A 21934-nucleotide genomic window follows, 5' to 3' on the forward strand; every position below is an offset into this window, starting at 1 on the left:
TCCGAACGATAGAAATTTTTCCACGCAAAAATAATAAAATGTCCTCAAAGATTAAATGCAAGACAAAAGGTATGGGAAAATGCAAAACCGTAAGTAGTAAAAGTCCTTGATATAGACGAGAAATGCTAGAGAGAGAAATGAGAGCATATTTCCAAAAATAGAAATTCTGCATATAATTCAGTAAACCTAGATCTTCAATAATGACGGCGGTTAAACCTTCGTCGTCTTCAATCATCAAAAATCATAAAAATTGCAACAAAAAACGCATTAATTCTGTGGATTTTTCAATCTCAGGTTCTTCCTCTGTTGTCAAGCTTGCTTCAAATCCGGTTGAAATTGAGCCGTTGGACCTTGATGACCTTATTGCTGATGAAGAAGCAGAGGCTTGGGTTACTCAGGGAAGAAAAAAAGGGACATCGCAGCTGTCGACTATACATGAAGTACCTGAAGGTATGTTACAATTCACTGAAACAGAGGTGCAAAAGGAGCTTGCTTTTTGGAAGAATTCTGTCATTTGTTTCATTCTTGGGGGTAGTCCTCCTTGGGATGTTGTTGAAGAATTTATTTTGGGATTATGGGATGAATATGGTATTGACAGGATTTCCTTCATGCCTTCTGGTGTTTTTCTTGTTCGTTTCAAGAGGTCAAAGGATCATGAGGCTGTCTTAAACCATGGTCACTTCCTCTTTGAGAATAAGCCATTGATTGTTCGTCCTTTGAATACTCAGGATCCTCTAACTAAATATGATGTTTCAGTTGTTCTTGTATGGGTTAGATTGTTGAATTTGCCATTAAAATTTTGGGGACAAGGGATACCTAAAATTTCAGGTTTTATTGGAGACTATGTTAGATGTGATGAACAAACAGAGGCTAGAACAAGGCTTGGGTATGCTAGGGTTCTGATTGATGTTCCTTTCAATCAACATCCTCCCAAAACTGTTAACTTTCTAGATGAAGCAGGGAATTTGGTTACCATAAATGTTGAGTTTGAATGGCTTCCAATATTGTGTAAGACTTGTGGTGGCATAGGACACATTGATAATGCTTGTAAGAAACCCAAACGTGCTACTCAGCCTAAGCAGAGGGTAGTGTAGAGGTGGAAACCAAAGGCCCTAGTGACTAAACCACAGTCACATGTGCCTGTTACTACACCTCCTTCTCCTAAGGTTACAGTGCCTAGGGTCCCTACTAGTCCAAATATTGTACATGTAGTCTATACTCCTAGGGCCTCAAGAGCTCATACTGGGAATATTCCATTGGCCACCCCTGCTAGAGCAGTCATCAGGCATGAGTTATTAGATCAGGGTAGTCAGACTGCTAAATTTGGGCAGTACACTTTCATGGATGCCCTAAACAACGCTACCCCAAAAGTTGGCATTGGGACTGGTCTAATACCCCCTAGTAAGGGGGGTCACAATGATGGGTTTTTGGAATGTAAGGGGGTTGAACAGTCCAGCAAAATAGAAACATATTAAGTGGTTCTTGCATCATCATCAAGTTGGATTGTTTGGCCTCCTTGAGACGAAGGTTAAGCCTTCTTCTCTAAATAAAATTAGTTCTAATATTTGTACTGAATGGAGTATTTCTACTAACTCTTCTTATCATAAGAGTGGTAGGGTTTGGCTGTTATCGAAGCTTAACCTTTTTTATTTACAGTTTATTGAATACAATGCTCAGTTCATACATGTCCTAGTGCATGAGTTGGCTACTGGTTCTCAGTTTTACCTTACTATGGTGTATGCGTTTAATGGTTTATCTGAAAGGAAGGCTTTATGGAGTAGACTTCAGGACATGAGTGGTTACATTCATAGTCCATGGCTCATCTGTGGGGATTTCAATACTGTGTTGGCTCCTAGTGAAAGGTTAGGAGGGAGTACTACTGAGGAAGAAATAGAGGATTTTCAAAACTGTCTTGATGTTTGTCATATGATTGATATGCCTGCTACTGGATCCTTATTTACTTGGAATAACAAATAGGAGGCGGCTACAAGGGTTTTTAGCAGACTTGATAGAGCACTTGTAAACCATGAATGGATTGATCAGAAAAAAGAGTTCTATGCTCATTTTCATCTTGAAGGGTGCTTTGATCACACTCCTTGCATCATTCAGAGACTGAGTGATATGGGACAAAGGAAAGGAAGCTTTAAGTATTTTAATATGTGGAGTACTACTGAACATTTCTTACCTTGTGTAACTCAGGCTTGGGGGCATAGGACTACTGGTACTCCCATGTTTAAGTTTGTGAGAAAACTTAAAATTCTTAAACAACCTCTTAAGCAGTTGAATAGAGAGCTCTTTGCTGATGTAGAGAACAATACTATGAGAGCTTGGAAACATTTGGAATCTATTCAGTCTCAAATCATGTCTGATCCCACTAATCCAGACTTGATTGGGATTGAAATCAAAGCTGCTAAGGAATATCAGGAACTTCAGAAGGCCTGTGACAGCTTCTTGCTACAAAAATCTAAGGCCACTTGGATTCATGAAGGGGATAATAATATTAAAAGTTTTCATAGTTACGTGAAGAGTAGACAGGCTAGAAATAACGTGCTGAGGATTGCTTCTGTAAGGGGCAGTGGCTCACTGAGCCAGGACAAATCCAATCTGCCTTTGTGTCCTTCTATCAGAAGCTCTTGGGGGAGACACAGCCTATGAAAGCTGTTAATGCAGCTATTGTTAAACGAGGGGCTGTCTATAGTCAGGAACATTGGGACTGGTTGAATAAGCCTGTCACAAATGATGAGATCAAGGAGGCTTTATTTCAAATCCCTAATCATAAAGCTCCTGGTCCTGATGGATACTCTAGTGCATTTTTTAAAGATGCTTGGAGTGTTGTGGGAGAGGAACTTTGTGAGGTAGTTAAGGATTTCTTCATTCATGGCAGATTACTCAAGCAGTTGAATCATACCTTGGTCACCCTTGTTCCAAAAGTGGAATTACCTCAGGATGTGACTCAATTTAGGCCTATTTCCTATTGTAATGTGGTTTACAAGATTATCTCCAAATTGCTTTGTTCCAGGTTGACTAGGGTGCTACCTCATATTATCAGTCCTACTGAGGGAGGGTTTATTAAAGGACGCAACATTATTGAAAATATTTTAGTGTGTCAGGAGGTTATAAGACTTTATGTTGGGGCTGTTGTCCTCTACAGTTAGTGCAATAACATTTAAATCTCTAAAAGGATCAAAGGGTATACTTTTGTATTATTATCAGTTGGTCTACGTTTATCAATAACGGTTGGCTTGCTAGATAAGTTTGACGTTATTGTCATACAGATGGCGGTGATCAACTGGTCCCTAAAAGTCACACCTATAGGATACGTTTGAGAGATGTGACGGTATGAAAATACAGTCATGTTGATGCCAAAGTTGACTAAGCAGTTAGTCGGAGTCATTGACTAATAATTACTCAAACGCGATGTTGAGATGATTATTTAATACGGATTAAATAATAATGGCTAAGACGAATTAAGCGGTTAATTCGTAAATTAAATATAAACGATTATATTTAATTGATGTATGTTGAATTAATTATACAATATTGTCTTTGTCGGACATGTATTAATATTTCAACTAATCCGTGTTATTAGTTGATATTTTAATAACCGATAACCGATGACGATTTATAATAAAAACCGCGTCATATACATTTTAGCATCGGACCACGAGTTAAAATAAGGAGAAAATGAAAGCCCATTTCCTCCCCTTGCACTCGGTTTGGCCGAACCAAGAGAACAAAAGGAGAGCTTTCTCTCCTTTTGTAACCTAATTCATTTTGAAACAAAAATTAGGGTTTTTGAGAACATTTTTCTCTCAAAAACCTAGATCTCACATCTAGCAAAACTCACAACAATTCTCTCAATATTGCAAGCCAATTAGAGAATACATTCTAGCACAAGGGCATAGTCTCAGACGGTCTTGGGTGCAACGATTAGGAGGAAATCTACGTTGATTTCTATCTTAGGCCGCATTTCAAAGGACCCGAGGTTAATTCTTATGCTTTATCGTTTTTCTCTTGTAATTTTGTTTTATGACAATAATCACGTATAAAATTTGCGTTATAGTCCTAAATTTTAAGGGTATTATACGGATATTACCCCACAAGTGGTATCAGAGCGAGGCCACGTAAATTTTTCTTTGTGATTTTCATCAAACGAATTTGAATCGATAAATTTTTGCATAAAAATTATAAACTGTGTGGCTGTTTTGTCTCGGCAAAATTTTTTTTTGTTTTTGTCTCGACCTGTTTTTTTTTTATGCTTTGGAAATCGTGCCTTTTGGCTTCCGTCTGATCAGACGATGTTTTGTTTTCATTTTGTTCTTTGCATATTGTAATTTTAAACGATAATTATTGCAATATGTTAAAGTTATATCAATTGTAGTTTCAATTCTATACGGATTAGGTTAAATTGCAATTGGTTTTATCAAATCGTTTTTGATAATTTGTTAATGCTCACGTTTTTTTTTTAGCTGCTGTTATTTATTTATTTTTTTTGCCTTGGTCTCGGCATTCCTGCTGAAAAAAAAAAAATGGGTTGCTCTCGGTCAAGCCGTGGGAAGAAAGAATTTTTTTTTTGTTTTGTTCCTTTTTGCTGCTCTCGGCATTTGCAGCTAAAATAAAAAAAAATTCGGTTTTTGGCCATATCATATGCATAATACGGATTTTATGCATTTGCTTGATAGTGAAACGGTTCACCCACGTACCATTTAGTTATTTTAAAGCGATTTAAAGTAACGGATTGTAATGAATTAAAATTAAGTTGATTAAAGCGGTTTTGTCACATAATTTTAATTATTAAAGGTGGTTTGGATAAATTTAACATAATTACGGAATTATGTCACGAATAAATTTTATTTTAGTTGATGCATTTTTATTTATCGTTATTTTGAATGCCTTGAATGTTTTATTACGTATTTAATTTTTACAAACAGTTGTAACTTAGTGTGGCCTTAGTAGAACGTGTTACCGTAATGATGGAACACGGTCTTGGTTGTATTTTGAGATCTCGCATCTCCATTTTGTTTTTTTTATATAATTACAGTTTTTATTTAGAATGTAAATAGGTTTATATTTTGTAAATTTTAATTGTAATTTTGAGAAGACCAAGATGGAGACCGGATGCTCACTCCCGCTACAATGAAAAAGATGGAACATCAAGACAAGCTTCTCGGGTCCAACGGTGGATTCCAAAGTTGTATTTTTTTACTAGGATAGGCCACACTAGGAATTTTTATTTACGTTTTGCATTCTTTTATTTATTTTATCGTAACGATAGATTGCATCATATTCCGCCTAAAACCAAACCACCTAATAATTGCATGAAAACTGACTCATATAGAGGTCACGCGTTAGTTCTCTATGACATTCTTATGTCACACGATCTTTTAAGCCATCACCTAAGTTAATTCATTCACGTAATGCTAGTTATTCGTTCACTTAAAATGAATTAAAACTAAGTTGATGGGATCTTCCTTGTATAACCAAAAATTGAGAATAGTCTTTATAGGTCAAACTCCAATGAATCCCTTCTTCGTCGGTAGGCATAATATGACCCCTTCTACGTCGGGTAAGTTGGAACTGATTGACTTATTTTATCTCAACACTATGGTCACTCGTACGATCCTGTGATTATGGTGGACTATAGATAGGATTTACGGAAATCTATCGACCAAGAGTTCTTACGGAAGAACTAGCTAAACAGTTGGTTTATCAATTTACGGAAATTGAGTCATGGGATCACTTGTATTATTCTTGAGGGAGATCAATTATGCAAGTGCAATGAGTCTACACGATTAAAATGAATTTTTAATAGACTTAAATCACCTCGATGAGTTGCTTATTTCGTTTTTGTTTTTATTTCTTTTTCAGCGTAGATCACGATTTTTAAACTGCTAATAACTTAATGGCTGGCATCCTCGATGACCCAATGCCAAGTGCCACATTGGACCGTGAGTCCTGGCTTCGGATCTTCATGAATCGATGAATCGCCTACTAGATCAAGAATGATGGATCAAACTTCGCGGAATGGGAGGAGACATTACGGAATGCTGCCACTGCTGACGGGAAGCTCAAGTATCTGACTGAGCCCCTCCCGCCAGCCCCAGGCCCCACGGCTCGAGTTAACGAGGTCTCCAAGTATAGCGACTTCGTCATGGAAGCGGGTGCGATTAAAAACGTACTCATTTTTGCAATGGAATCCAATTTGCAGAAACGCTTCATAGCCCAAGGTGCAAACAAGATTTTCAGCACGCTCACTAAGGAATTCTTGAAAGCACCGAGAATCGTGACCTATGAGCATACCACTCGCTTCTTTGATGCGAGACTCCAGAAGGGCCAACCGGTTAGCCCACACATTCTCAGCATGATTGAGAATGTCGAGAGACTGGAGGCGCTTGATTGTAAAATCAGCGAGAACATCGTGATTGACCGCATGCTTCATTCACTCCACGATGGTTTTGCGCTCTTTAGAGCGACTTACTATATGAATGATTTGAAGAAAAGTCCTCATGAACTACACTCCCTTCTCGTACAGACCGAGAAGGACATGAAGTTCAGTGGGAGCTTGAAATGGGATGTTCTCGTTGTGTCAAACAAGGGCAAGGGTAAGGGCAAAGCTCAAGCAGACCTAGCGGTAGGTAAACCGAAGTTTAAGAAGTCGGGATCAGGTAAGAGTGGGCCTGGTGAGGCAAGTAACTCATCATGCGTGACAAAGAGCAAGACCGAAAACATGGAATGCCATCACTGCCACAAGACTGGGCATTGGAGGCGTACATGTCCTGTTTACCATGAGGACATAAAAGCAGGTCGTGTTAAACCTGTTGGTATGTTTTCTTCTTCTTCTACTTTTATCCATATGATTGAGATTAACCACGCAAGTTACGGAACTTGGGTACTAGATACTGGTTGTGGTTCTCATCTGTGTAATCATGTGCAGGGGCTCCGAAACATCGAACCCCTCGTAAAGGGTGAGGTGGACCTGCGTGTTAGGAATGGAGCACGAGTGGCTGCCGTCTCAAGGGGAACATATGTGATCCAGCTTCCTAGCGGATTTGAGTTATTTTTATATAACTGCTATTATGTACCCAGTCTTTCTAAAAACATTATTTCAGTTTCTGCACTTGACAAACTTGATTTTTCATTTGTAATAGAGAATAATTCTTGCATTTTCTCATTACACGATATGATTTATGGCAAGGCAGTCTCCATGAACGGAATTTATGTTTTAGATCAGACCACCGAAATATTACACGTAATGAATAAGAAGTTAAAGGTCGGTGACAAAGATCAACCATACCTATGGCACTGCCGTATGGGACACATTAATGAGAAACGCGTAAAACAGCTCATAAAGAATGGAGCTATCTCGGCCTTTGATTTTCAATCATTTGGTACGTGTGAATCATGTCTCATCGGTATGATGACTCGAATTTCCTTCAAAGGTGTTGGAATGCGCGCTGCTGACCTATTAGGACTCATACATATGGATGTGTGTGGACCTATGTCAATCACCGCACGAGAAGGCTATAGGTATTTTATCACTTTCACGGATGATTTAAGTAGATATGGTTATGTCTACTTAATGAAGCACAAAAGTGAATCCTTTGAGAAATTCAAGGAATACCAGAATCGGGTACAGAACCTACTGGGTAGAAAGATTAAAACACTGCGCTCAGACCGTGGTGGCGAGTATCTTTCTCACGAGTTTGATCAACACCTCAAAGACTCGTGGGATTGCCTTACGCTTAACTCCACCGAACACCTCGGTTGAATAGTGTGTCCGAACGGAGAAATCGAACACTACTTGATATGGTTCGATCCATGATGAGTCACACCGTGTTGCCCGACTCATTGTGGGGTTATGCTCTTCTTCACCGCTCTAATACTTAACCGAAGTCCGTCTAAAGCTGTTGACAAGACTCCATATGAATTATGGAAGGGAACGGTCCCTAACTTGTCCTTTATACGGGTTTGGGGCTGCGAGGCTTATGTCAAGTGGAGACACGAGGATAAGTTCGGCCCGCGATCGGTCAAGACATACTTTATAGGTTATCCTAAAGGAACACTTGGTCATTACTTCTATTCGCCAACCGAACAACGTGTATTTGTTGCGGCTAGTGCGACATTCTTAGAGAAGGAATTTCTCGAGAATGCAAAGAGTGATAGAACCTTCGAGCTGTCGGAGGTTCCAACCAAATACAGAGCAACCATTGAAGGAACCAATTCCTTCAATCCCGGCTGCGGTGAATATTCCTGAGGAACCTAGGAGGTCGGGAAGAGTCTCTATTCCTCCGGACATATACATTGGTATGGTCGAGGAACATGACATAGATGACATTCTACTCTTAACGAGTAGTGAACCCGCAACCTATAAAGGTGCCATGACTAGTTCTGACTCAAAGCTATGGCTTGAGGCCATGCAATCCAAGATGGACTCCATGTATGAGAACAACGTATGGGATCTTGTTGATTTACCTGCTAAGGTTCGTCCCCTTCAATGCAAATGGCTTTACAAGATAAAGCATTCTGTGGAAGGTCAACAAGATATCTATAAAGCACGACTAGTTGCTAAAGGTTTCACCCAAGTGCCAGGTTTGCACTACGATGAAATTTTCGCACCCGTAGTCATGCTGCGTTCCATTCGGATTATCTTAGCGATTGCCGCTTTTCATGACTATGAAATTTGGAAGATGGATGTGAAAACCGCCTTCTTAAACGGTTATTTGGAGGAAGAGTTGTACATGGTACAACCCGAAGGTTTCATCGATCCTGAACATCCTAAGAAAGTGTGCAAGCTTAAGCGTTCCATTTATGGACTTAAGCAAGCTTCTAGGAGTTGGAATCATCGTTTCGACCAAGTGATAAAAGAAAATGGATTTACTCGATCGGTCGAGGAACCATGTCTATATATCAAGTCGAGTGGGAGCAAGATTGTCTTCTTGATATTGTATGTCGATGACATACTCCTGATTGGGAATGACATACCTCTCTTAACTTCGGTAAAAGTATGGTTGAAGAACCATTTCCAGATGAAAGATCTGGGTGAGGTACAAAGAATTTTGGGCATCCGTATCTATCGAGATAGATCACGTCGGATGTTATCTCTCGCCAGAGTCTTACATAGACAAGATCCTAGAGAGATTCAGCATGACTAACTCCAAAAGGGGTTTCTTCCTATGGCTCCAGGGGTGCATTTGAGCAAGTCTCGTGCACCGAGACACCGGAAGAGAAAGAGCGCATGACACGGATTCCTTATGCCTCGGCTATAGGATCAATCATGTATGCCATAATATGCACACGTCCGGACGTGGCATATGCATTGAGTATGACAAGTCGATTCCAACAAAGATCCAGGTGAATCACATTGGATGGCTGTCAAGAACATTCTTAAGTACCTACGGAGGACTAAAGATTGGGCATTGACTTATGGAGGCGATCAAAAGCTATGCGCAACCGGTTACGCAGATGCTAGCTTCCAAACGGATCGAGATGACTCAAAATCTTAGTCTGGATTCGTTTTTACTCTTAATGGCGCTGCAGTCAGCTGGAAGAGTTCCAAACAAAGTGTTACAGCAGATTCTACGACTGAGTCCGAGTACTATGCCGCGTCTGAAGCTGCAAAGGAAGCGATATGGATGCGTCAATTCTTACAAGGACTATCCGTAGTGCCTAGTTCGAATGACCCGATCACCATCTATTGTGACAATAGAGGTGCCATATTCCAAGCTAAGGAGCCAAAGTCTAGCAACAAGTCTAGACATGTACAACGGAAAGCTCATCTAATCCGAGATTACGTGGAGCAAAAGGAAGTGGTGATAGAAAAGATTACTACAGATGATAATATAGCAGATCCTCTCACTAAGCCATTACGACAAGATAAGCATGAAGGGCATGTTAATTCCATGGGAATTAAACGTGTTCCTAAGTTGTAGTACTCTTTTATGGATTAGATTCTTTTTCTTGTGTACTCTATACAACATCATCGTTTTGATATTTATATATATTTTGTTTTTCATGTGGATTTGTACGACAATTTTGAACACCACAAAGTGAACTGAACAAACATTATATTTTAGTCCTTAATTGCCCACGTGAGCTGATAACTCTGGCAATTATTTTGTGACGTTGGTTGATGGTGGGTTCAACGAGCCATAAGTCAAAAGGTTGACTGACCAATCACAGAGGCGATTTATACGGATATCTCGTAGGACACAATTATGACATCGACGTGGAGTCCTAAATGATTTATAACATTCGGTGCCCGGTCGTGGATAGGACCTCCATGGTGATCCTAAGAGTCGATTCTTTTGACTATCGACTGTCTCTTGAGATTAAGGCAGATTTTGGGTGACTTTGGTTTCTTTCTCACGGTCATCCGTAACAGGGGGCCAAGTAGATTTTTTCTGGGTCATTTCATGTTGTGCTTAGTTCGGAAGGAGTCGAGTTGAAGGAAATATTCAGCCTTTATCAGGTACTCGATATTTCTCAGGGCCACTCGAGGAGCTGTAACTGAAATGCATGGCAATGCTCGAATACGAATTCATTTTATCAGTTAAGTTACTCTCTAGTCGGGGAAACCACTCTTGATATAGATCGATTGTAAAATACGACCTTTGCGGATCCGGATCTGCAAATTGTTTTACATTGAGTGGGAGAAATTTTAAATGAATATGAGAATCGGTTATCGCACATACACTTGTATGGACAAGTGGGAGTTTGTTGGAGCTGTGTCCTCCAGTTAGTGCGGATAACGTTATTACAAATACACTTGTACGAACAAGTGGGAGCTTGTTGGGGCTGGTGTCCTCTACAGTTAGTGCAATAACATTTAAATCTCTAAAAGGATCAAAGGGTATACTTTTGTATTATTATCAGTTGGTCTACGTTTATCAATAATGGTTGGCTTGCTAGATAAGTTTGACGTTATTGTCATACAGATGGTGGTGATCAACTGGTCCCTAAAAGTCACACCTATAGGATACGTTTGAGAGATGTGACGGTATGAAAATACAGTCATGTTGATGCCAAAGTTGACTAAGCAGTTAGTCGGAGTCATTACTAATAATTAGTCAAACGCGATGTTGAGATGATTATTTAATACGGATTAAATAATAATGGCTAAGACGAATTAAGCGGTTAATTCGTAAATTAAATATAAACGATTATATTTAATTGATGTATGTTGAATTAATTATACAATATTGTCTTTGTCGGACATGTATTAATATTTCAACTAATCCATGTTATTAGTTGATATTTTAATAACCGATAACCGATGACGATTTATAATAAAAAACCGCGTCATATACATTTTAAGCATCGGACCACGAGTTAAAATAAGGAGAAAATGAAAGCCCATTTCCTTCCCTTGCACTCGGTTTGGCCGAACCAAGAGAACAAAAGGAGAGCTTTCTCTCCTTTTGTAACCTAATTCATTTTGAAACAAAAATTAGGGTTTTTGAGAACATTTTTCTCTCAAAAACCTAGATCTCACATCTAGCAAAACTCACAACAATTCTCGCAATATTGCAAGGCAATTAGAGAATACATTCTAGCACAAGGGCATAGTCTCAGACGGTCTTGGGTGCAACGATTAGGAGGAAATCTACGTTGATTTCTATCTTAGGCCGCATTTCAAAGGACCCGAGGTTAATTCTTATGCTTTATCGTTTTTCTCTTGTAATTTTGTTTTATGACAATAATCACGTATAAAATTTGCGTTATAGTCCTAAATTTTAAGGGTATTATACGGATATTACCCCACACTTTACAACAGAGCTTCTGTATCACCTAGATGTTTGATCAAGGTTGACCTAAAGAAAGCTTATGACTCGGTTAACTGGGGTTTCTTGCAACAGATGTTGGATGCACTGAGCTTTCCTGAGCATTTCAAGCACCTTATTATGGAATGTGTTACTACTGCATCATATTCTTTGGTGTTAAATGGAGAGACCTTTGGACACTTTCATGGAAAGAAGGGGCTCAGGCAGGGGGACCCTTTATCCCCCCTACTCTTCACTATTGCCATGGAGTATCTTTCTAGAGTGCTCAACTTTACCACTGAAGTTTTGGATTTCAGGTATCATTCTTTGTGTGGGAAACTGAAGCTTCATCACCTGATGTTTACAGATGATCTGCTTCTGTTTTCTAGAGGAGATTCTCAATGTATAATGCTGCTTTTACGTTCCTTTGCTTCATTCTCTGCTGCATCTGGATTGGAAATGAACAAGAACAAGTCTAATATTTACTTTAATAGAGTTCCTAAGAGAGTAAAAGATCAATTTTTTTCCAAGTCTGGTTGTGTTGAGGGCAAGCTTCCCTTCAAGTATCTTGGTATTCCCATTACTGCAGGCAAGCTGGGGAAGAGGGAGTGTCAGGTCCTTGTGGAGAAAATTGTTGAGCGGATCAGAACGTTTGGGTCCAGGCACATTTCTTATGCAAGAAGATTAACTTTAGTCCAGTCTGTTCTCACTTCTCTGTATATATACTGGGCAAACATTTTTCTACTTCCTAAAGGGGTCCTCCAAAAGATTAATAGTATCTGTCGCAACTACTTATGGGATGGGACAAGTACTTATGGTAGAGTACCTCTGGTTGGATGGGAGCAATTATGTACTCCGAAACATGAGAGAGGTTTGGGTATTCGAGATAGCTTTCACTGGAATATTGCCTCCATTGGTAAATTGGTTTAGTGGGTTTATAGCAAGCCAGACAGTCTTTGGGTGAAATGGGTACATCAGTTATTCTTAAAAGGGTGTCCCTGGTCTACTTATCTTCCTAAGTCCCATTTGAGTGGCAATTGGAAGGCAATCTGTAAGACTAGCGATGCTCTTTCTACTGGTTACCTGAATGGTATTTGGCTTGCTGATCCTAAGGGATATAGTGTTCAGTCTAGCTATGAATGGCTTCGTCACAAAGAACCAAAAGTTGGCTGGGCTAAGCTAGTCTGGTGTAATTGGGCTATACCTAAGCATTGCTTCCTGAACTGGCTCATTCTGAAGAATGCTTTAAATACTAAAGTTCGCTTGTATAAAATTGGTATATGTCTTGATGAGCTGTGTTGCATCTGTGGTACTGATAAGGAGAAAATCCCACATCTCTTCCAGCATTGCCCGTATGTCATTGCTGTGCTGAGCTCCCTGTGAAGCTGGTTGCAGATCCTTATGCCTTGTGGGAATGGAATTATCTGGTTAGGAAGAAGGAAATGGCATGTTCTTAAGAAGCTTGTATGTGTAGTTGTCTTTATGAGTGGATATTATGCTGTCTGGCAGCAAAGAAATGCTGCTAGGATAGAAGGTGTACTGTTGCGTCCTGATATCCTGTCTATGCAATGTAGAGCTTTGATGAAAATCAAATTGTTAGGACAGATGAGTAGAGTTAAGAGGATTAGTGATAGGCAATGGCTTGAACAAATCTTGATGTAAGCTAGTATAACTTATGATATATCATGTAACCTTGGTTTGTGCTTAATGAGATTGCTTACATTTCACCAAAAAAGACAAAAGGTATGACTAAACTACTCCCAAAAAAGTGAATTCCGGAATTTTTCCTTTTATCTCGATGCACCGCCACCATTTGTCGAGTCCGATATCTACGTGCAAAGAAATTAAATATCGTCAACAAGTCAATCATGTAGGAAGTTGTGCTACTAATAATGAAAAGATGAAATCACACTACTACTTAGGAAACTATGAAAGTCTAGTTGACATGAATCTTCATATCCCTTACACAAATGCAAACGCAAAGTATAGCTGACAAACTATAAAAGTATAGCTGACGTGAAACAAGTATATAGTTGCATACATGCAAAATGATTTGGGCAAGAGTGTTAAGCAGAGGGTTATAAGCAAAAAGACAGACAATAACCAACCAAGTAGAGTATACTTTACACTATCTATTAGTGCAACTTCGTACCTTTGTATTCTTTTGCTATTCTTATCCACCCATTGTAAAGGCATACCCACATAAATCAACAATATCAGCACAACATAAGCTAATATTCTCTAGTAAAAGGCGAAAGACTAGTTCGCACGTTGACACCTGAAGGAGCACATGAACATGAACAGAAGCTAATATTCTATTGGAGTTGTGTTACGGGGATCTATAAGGCTGCTTTCTTCTTAGTCGTCTTCTCTCTGGTGCTTTTGGCAATATTCTTCTTCTACTTCTGATAGAAGCGTGATTTCAGGTATTTATATATCCATATTTTCATCATATTATGAGTCGTTCCTTTTGGCTGTCATAAAAGGTACAATCTACAATGCTACTACAACAGGGTAGAGCTAGACTTGGAAAATAGGTCATTAGGGTCGAGTGTCCGCTAAGTCATTTACTTCAAATACGTGTCAAACTGTCAATTCACATCAGGTCAATCGGTTAAGAGTCGGTCTCCCTTAAGACGGCCATATCCATCTTAAGTGTAAAATGGGTCAAATACTACCCTATGTAGATAGCCATTCCCTAGCCATTCTTCTTTTTGTCGCACCTATCCATATAGATAGCCATTCACTATTTGAAATGTTAAAGGTCATGTCGAACGATGTATAAAATATTTGTCAGTAGATAAACACACACGTACAATACAATTTCAAATTAGTTATTTCTAGTCAATTCAAGTCAGTTCATTCTTGGATCTTAAATTACCAACATTCCTATAAAAACTTTCAGCATAGACGAAACCATCATATATGAAACTAGCTACCAACAACATCATACTACAATTCCAGCTCCAATGCATTTACATGTATTAAATTTAAAGACAACATAAACATAAAAATACCTGTGAATTCAAGGTCGATTTGAGCTGAGCTATCTCGGGCGACGGCATTCCAGAACTCATGCCTTCCAAGATTTTATACAAGATGATATTCGTCTCATTCAACTTGCTTTGCAACTCTTCTTTGTCCTTGTTCAAACTTATAACAGCCTTTTCCATTTTTTCCATTTTTTCCTTATTCTCGAGTGCCAAAGAACTATTATCTCCTGATTTAAAAGCCTCTTTCCTTAAGATACCATGCACTCCAAATACATCACTTCCTTTTACACCGAAACCATAGCCTAAAGGGCGTTTAGGGATATCTTCCCCATATATTAGTTTGCTGAAAGCTTCATTTTGGATTTGCACTTTGGGTTTGGTAGGATTAATCGCAAGTTCAGATTCAACATAAGTATCAGCATCCAACTGCACACATTTAAAAAGTGCTAAGTATGTGTCAATTTACAAGAAAATCTAGAGTACATCAAACTTTGTTTTCTATATGTGTACCACAAATTCTTCAGTTGCGGTATCTTTCACATAGGACCCATCTTTTCTCTTATGAGTTTGCTTGAAAACCTCCAATTCAGTTGGTTCCCTTTTGTTTTTTTCTTCCTGTTAGTCATCACCACATAAATACTTAGCTTCTAACTAAACTTGTATTAAATTCTAAATAAATGTAAAGATGGTATAGTATAATCATCAATAAAAGAAAGAATATTTACAAACTTCTCCCGTATATTAGCATAGCTTGTTGAACCGGTGGTGTGAACATGATTTTGTGATGCACGTGCCTCTTTTCCGCATTCAGCAAATTTATGCATTAAACAAATACGACTATCAAAATACCAATTATGACTAGATGCATTCTATAGTGAAGATAATGGAGCTAAACGAATCAGCCAACATCTGCATTAAACAAATTATGACTAGATGCAGCTAAACGAATTCAGCCAACATCTTTTATGTGAATGCAGCTAAACGAATCCAACTATCAGAATACCAATTTCTGCATTAAACAAATTATGACTAGTAATTATGACTAGAAGCATTCTATAGTGAAGATAATGAAAGCGACTATTTAATATTTGGGCAAATACCTTTCCCTTCTCAGAATACCAATAATCCACTAAACGAATCCAACTATCACGAGGGACCCCATCTGGTACAGCTCGACATATTTCTTCTCTAGTTTTTGTCGAGGGTTTAAAAAAAACCTTCTTTAGGTCATGTCTATATTGTCTCACACTCTTGCCTACACGTTTCAGAATACCTTTGTCATAGCCATCATCATCCGGAATAACAAAATCCTCCTAGGAAAAAAACAAGAAAAAAAACATAAAAACTGTTAATCTAAAAAAATAAGTTGATCAAACAAGCACAAATATCTAAATTAGTTTACATTCATCGGTCAATGAAATGAAAATACTTGTTATCAAGTTATCAACAACATACCCGAATACACTTAATCATATCAACTTTGAATGTCTCAGGCACATGGTGCCAATTTGTATCTCTAATTGGACAAAAGTTTTCCTTCCGAGCCATATCACCAATAAATCTAACAAGGATGTGTCCTCCCTTTTTGAGTGGCTGATAAAATTCATTAAAAATGACACAGTACCTCGCATTTTTAGCATACCATACATCATGCGGCTGAACTGAATTGTTGACCTTTTTTATATTTTCTTCTCCATATGTCGAAACACATATTAAATAAAAAAGCAAGATCAATGTGCTCTCAATAGAGTAAGTACCAACCATGTGGCAGGTCGGGTCAGCCAGATTTGAATTGTTGACCTTTTTGCTATTTGTTTTGGTGTTCCTGTTTGGTTGAGAAAGTAATGGACAAGATAAGAGGCATGGGATCTAGAAAGTTATCTTATGAAGGCATATTAGTCTTAATCAAATACGGAGTATGTTTTAAGACAATGCATAACTACTGGCCACACATATTAATAATCCCTAAAGTTGTGATTGACAAGATAGAGGTTTTGTATAGAGCCTATTTGTGGCATGCATATGGACAGTTGTTTATAAAAACTGTTTATTAAACAAAATAAAACAAGTCATAAAACATATCAATTATAATGGAGAACTTACCCATAACTAAAACCTCTTCATTTTCATCAAATTCTACATTATCAGGTCAATCGTGGACCACCCTACGACGTCTCGTTTTGAAAGTTTTTAAACTAGTTTGATTAGCATCTTGATGGTTCAAAACTTCTTCTTCTTGAGGCTGAACTGATGAATTCTCAAGAGTATTAGACCCATTGTTGGTTGTGCCAACAATTTCAGATGTCCGTTGAGAAAGTGAAAATGCAGGCTTTATACTACTAGTGGACTTCAGAGTGAAAACTCGGGACGGGTTAGTAGAACTTTTCCACAAGACATTAGATAGTTTAACTCCTCCTACTTGTGTTCGTTCCCCAAATTTTTGAGATGCTTCGAGCCGTTTGGCAGAAAGTTCTCGGGATTTTCTATTAGCAGGTTCATGCAAATTTGGGGTGGCATGGGTCTTTGAATGTAGGTGGTTTGTAATAAAACACCGGCCAGGTTTCGTAGTAGAATTTTTCCACAACGAAGAAGGTGGTTTAACTCCTCCTACTTGTGCTTGTTCCCCCGTCTTTTGATTTGTATCAAGTTGTAAGGCAGAAGCAAGATCATAAGAATCTTAAGGGGCATGGGTCTTTGAAAATAGGGGGTTTGTAGAAAAAGATCCATCAGGTTTCTTAGTAAAAATTTTGCACAATGAACCAGATGGTTGAACTCCTAATTGTGCTTGTTCCCCCGTTTTTTGGGATGCATCAAGTTGCTTGGCAGAAAGTTCTCGGGCTTTTCTCGCAGCAAGACCATGAGAATTTACGGTGGCGTGGGTCTTTGAAAGTAGGGGGTTTGTAGTAAGAGATCGGGCAGGTTTTGTAGTAGAATTTTTCCACAACGAATCAGGTGGTTTAACTCCTCCTACTTGTGCTTTTTCCCCCGTCTACACATCATAAAGATTGAATACTCATAAATCTCAGCACATTAAATCACATAATTAGAACATTGTAGAATAAAAGTATCAATCACATACACGAGAACGAAATTATTACGTGATGTCAAAGTAACAAGGCTTACTTATTGTAGCTAAAGTAAAAAAGAAAAAACTTTAATAATAAATGAAAACTAAAATAGGAATTCGAAATACCCACCGTAGAAACTACTGAAGTAGCGTCACTGTTTAAACTTTGGTCCAAATTCCAATTATCCGGATCCTGCCCTAAAATTGAAGACAATCAACTGATAAATGAATACTACAATAAAGAACCATAAGACCTGACTATTAAAGAGTCACAGTAACCACTGTTGTTAATCTTAATTAAGGATTATCAAATACTTTGAAGTATTTAATTATACCATAAAGGCCAAAATGCTTACTACTTTTTAGTCCTTGCTTACTGATTGTGAATATATTAATGAAGTTATGATAAATCATTTGCAACGAAAATGATTCACTTATATATATATATATATATATATATATATATATATATATATATATATATATATATATATATATATATATATATATATATATATATATATATATATATATATAGTCTTGAAATGATTTAAAAACAATCTGTCAATACGTTTTCAAACAAATCAATGATCTTAAAACTGATTTCAACTGATAATCAAAATCTGAGCAATAAATATGAAATGTTACATTATCTACTTCGGATTTATCACCATTTGAACCAAAAAAGACAGCTTAATTTCAGACAGCGATGGTTAAAAACGAGCAAACAAATTGTCAGTATTTCCTCAAATGAAAAATCCCTCGCTACAACTAAAAGCCCGCCTATGTACAGGATAGACAGATTTGAGCTGCTACTTATGTCACGTTGCACATGAGACTAATTTACATTTAAATACCAGAATATCTGGAATCAAAGCATTAGCTGGCAAGTTAGTGTTGCGGGTTACTGCTAAGAATGATAAATTATGGATCAAGTGGGTACATCAAGTACACTTAAAAGGGCAGAACTGGAAGGAATATGTCCAAAAACAGGAAAGCTTTTGGGGATCGAACCGTATATGCAGGCCAAAGGGTAACCTGCAGATGCTGTTACTAGCTGGTATGACAGTCTTAGAATTAAGAAGGGGAGATAAAAGTAGAAAAAAGAATAAGAAGAAAGGGACCTAGGCCGAGTCTAAGCATGAGACTATGAGCTAACTAAGTCAAGACTTTTAGGAGACTAAGGGGCCTTCGAGCTAGTAAGCTGCCTCTTGGCACATTTCTTGTTAAGGTAATGCAGCGATTCATTTTTTTTTAGCTGAATTGTATTGCTGCCTTGCAAAAGTCGCAGGACTACATGCTATGCTTTATCTCTTTTCTGATATGTATAGTTTTTATGTTGGAAATTAATGTTCTCAGTATCTCCATTTTATGCGAATTCTCTATACTACGCCTAATAATTTGACTTCTCTCTGCTCTATATTTAAGATCGGAACAAGTAATTGCTCAATGTTTATTAATAATTCTAAAAAAAATATATAAGTTTAATAAAATTGCACAAAATAGTAAGCATAAGAAAGAGTGAAAGTTTTTCAATGAAAGCGGAATCAAAGGAAATATTAAAGGGCAGAATTGGGAGCAGTATAAGCATAAAGATGACTGCTTGGAACTGGAAAATTTTTTGTAAGGCTAAGGAGACGTTCAAAGATGGATTCTACACTGGTACAGACTTCAACTTAATTTTCTATAAGTGCTTATTTTCTTCTCCCTCCTATTCGGGGTTTTCTTCCCCTTTGATATGGGCACAAGATTTTAGGAAATGATTAAAGAATGAATAAAGGAAGATGGTGGGGTTTGTGAATTGGAGAGAAGAATGAATAATTAGGAACTAAATAAGGAATTGTGAGTTAGGTGGGGTTTTTGTGATAGGAGAGAGGGATGAATAAAATAATAGTTAAGTTGGGTGGGGTTTGATAATAGGAGAGAGAGATGAATAAAATAAGAATAAAAGTTTCCAAAATAAGAAAGGGGAAGAAAACCTGAATAATCCGTTTAAGGAAATAAGGAAGAAAATAGTGAATAGGAGGGAGTATCATTCAGGGAACATGGTTTTCCAAACTTTAATTATGCACATCTATTAAAGTTATGATAAACCATTTGCATCAAAAATGATTCACTAATATATATAATAGTCTTAAAGTGATTTAAAAACAATCTGTTGATATGTTTCCAAACAAATCACTGATCTTAAACTGATTTCAACTTATCATCAAAATCAGATTGAGCAATAAATATGCAATGTTACATTACCTATTTCAAATTGAACAATAAATTTATGTCCAATAGCTGAATTTATCACCCCTGTATTACATTATTTTAAAACTTTACTTACTGTTTTTCCTCAACGCTTAAGTAGCGTTAACTCAAGACTGAGCGGATTCGGATAAAAAATTAATTTCATCAGATGATGAAGACAAACCAAATTAATAGGATGTCAAACTTAGCGATTTTTACGACGAGAGTATGACCTTTCTACTTGCTATGTTTTGCCTCTTCTATACCCTAAGCTTAGGTCATTAATGTAAAATTTGTATTACTTGAGGACAATTAAGTGAAACTAGTTCAAATCTTTCTTTGATTTTTCCTGTTAAACAAAAACTCAAGTATTTAGCAATAAAGCTCAATTATTCAACAATAAAGCTCAAAATTTTATTGATTTTTCCTGCAATAAAGCTCAAGTATTCAACAATAAAGCTCAAAAGTTTTTTGATTCTTCCTCTTAAAGAGAGAAAGAGTGCAAGTAATTTTTCATTGATTTTTCTTGTTAAACAAAAACTCAAGTATTCAACAATAAAGCTCTAATGTTTATTGATTTTCCAGCCAATTCAACCTTTAATCAACTCAAAGATTCAATCTTTACATAAAAAACCATAAAAAAGCAAGTAATTTTTCATTTGATGAATATTGTTATTTGGGTGAAGTAGTGACTGTTTACTAGGACTTCATGGTACTGGAAGTCTATAATATCATAATCCGAGTTTCAATTATAAACCCAACTAAAACAGCGATGAATAGAAAACAAAGCAAACAACAATGAGCAGCAAACAAAGACCTGCAATGTCGATGAAACAACAATCGAAAGCAAGAAATTGATTATTTACCTACCTATTTAGCTAATGAAGGCGACGATTCAGTATGATAAGCAATTACGAGAGATGAATAGTACGACAACCGAATAGTAAATGAATTAGCTTTTGATTAATTAACTAATTACGATTAATTCCATTTTGATTATTCTAGCATTCCCATAGACAATGAAGGTAAGTTTACATAATTGAGTCAACTTTTGCAATTAACAAAGCATAAAATCACCAATTAAATCTGAAAATACCCTCGTGGGCATTACCAAAAGCATATTCATGAACCTCTTTGTCATAATCATATCCTATATCCCTCAATATCACAAGAAACCACAAACAAGATTACTGGGAACTATTCCAACATAACTAGTTCCATTTACAAAACACAATCAAAAGCAAGAAATTAAATAAACCGTTCATAAAGTTTTGATTAATTACGTACCTTTAGCCGATGACGCTGATGATTAACAACAGGCATGATTCACTGGCCGGGATGAGTAATTGAGAAAGACGGAGTACAGTAGATGAATTAGGTTTTAATTAATTAATTAATTGGGATTTTTTTGGGAAAAATGAATTGGGTATATGGATTAGGTCGGAACTGATGAGGGAGATGAATGAAAAAATTGGGGGAAAATTTTAAATTGGGAAGATGAATCGTACAGCATGTGCGGCATGTGGAATGAGTTTTTGGGAAAAAGGATGAAAAGTAAGCGCGTAAATGAAAATTGTCATGTTTCAGCGGTTTATTCAATAAAAAATGATTATTACATCATTAAAATGAATATTAGGGGGGAAACTGGGTCGACACTTTTAAAAGTGTCGACCATAAAGCGTCGAGAATGCAAGGGGGTTGTAGTAGTGTCATTGTACACCATACTCGGTACATCCAGGTGGTGACAAGCTATACAAGGATTTGAAGAAGACTTTCTGGTGGCCTGGGATGAAGAAAGAAACAACTGAGTTTGTGGCTCATTGTTTGACATGTCAGAGAGTAAAAGGGGAGCAGCGACGACCACAAGGTAAGATTCAGTC

At 37.4% G+C, this 21934-nt stretch overlaps 1 protein-coding gene across 1 annotated transcript; it reads left to right on the forward strand.

Annotated features, from left to right (window-relative positions):
* Positions 1-200: 200 nt before the first annotated feature.
* LOC141632691 (uncharacterized) lies at positions 201-13421 on the forward strand. The gene is made up of 9 exons (XM_074445213.1): positions 201-1085; positions 1167-1434; positions 1694-1917; positions 1978-2565; positions 2628-2855; positions 11856-12590; positions 12690-13035; positions 13080-13186; positions 13269-13421. The coding sequence occupies exons 1-9, from the start codon at positions 201-203 to the stop codon at positions 13419-13421; spliced, it is 3534 nt and encodes a 1177-aa protein (XP_074301314.1).
* The last annotated feature ends 8513 nt before the right edge of the window (positions 13422-21934 follow it).

Source organism: Silene latifolia, chromosome Y (genome assembly GCF_048544455.1).
Source record: "Silene latifolia isolate original U9 population chromosome Y, ASM4854445v1, whole genome shotgun sequence".
NCBI lineage: Eukaryota > Viridiplantae > Streptophyta > Magnoliopsida > Caryophyllales > Caryophyllaceae > Silene > Silene latifolia.

Bases quoted from the DNA above. Each gene is read 5' to 3' on its own strand.
- LOC141632691 (XM_074445213.1), top strand. From the start codon at position 201: ATGACGGCGGTTAAACCTTCGTCGTCTTCAATCATCAAAAATCATAAA. The intron at 1,086-1,166 runs GTAGTGTAGAGG...CCTTCTCCTAAG, and splicing joins CTACTCAGCCTAAGCAGAGG to GTTACAGTGCCTAGGGTCCC. The intron at 2,566-2,627 runs GTAAGGGGCAGT...TCCTTCTATCAG, and splicing joins ACGTGCTGAGGATTGCTTCT to AAGCTCTTGGGGGAGACACA.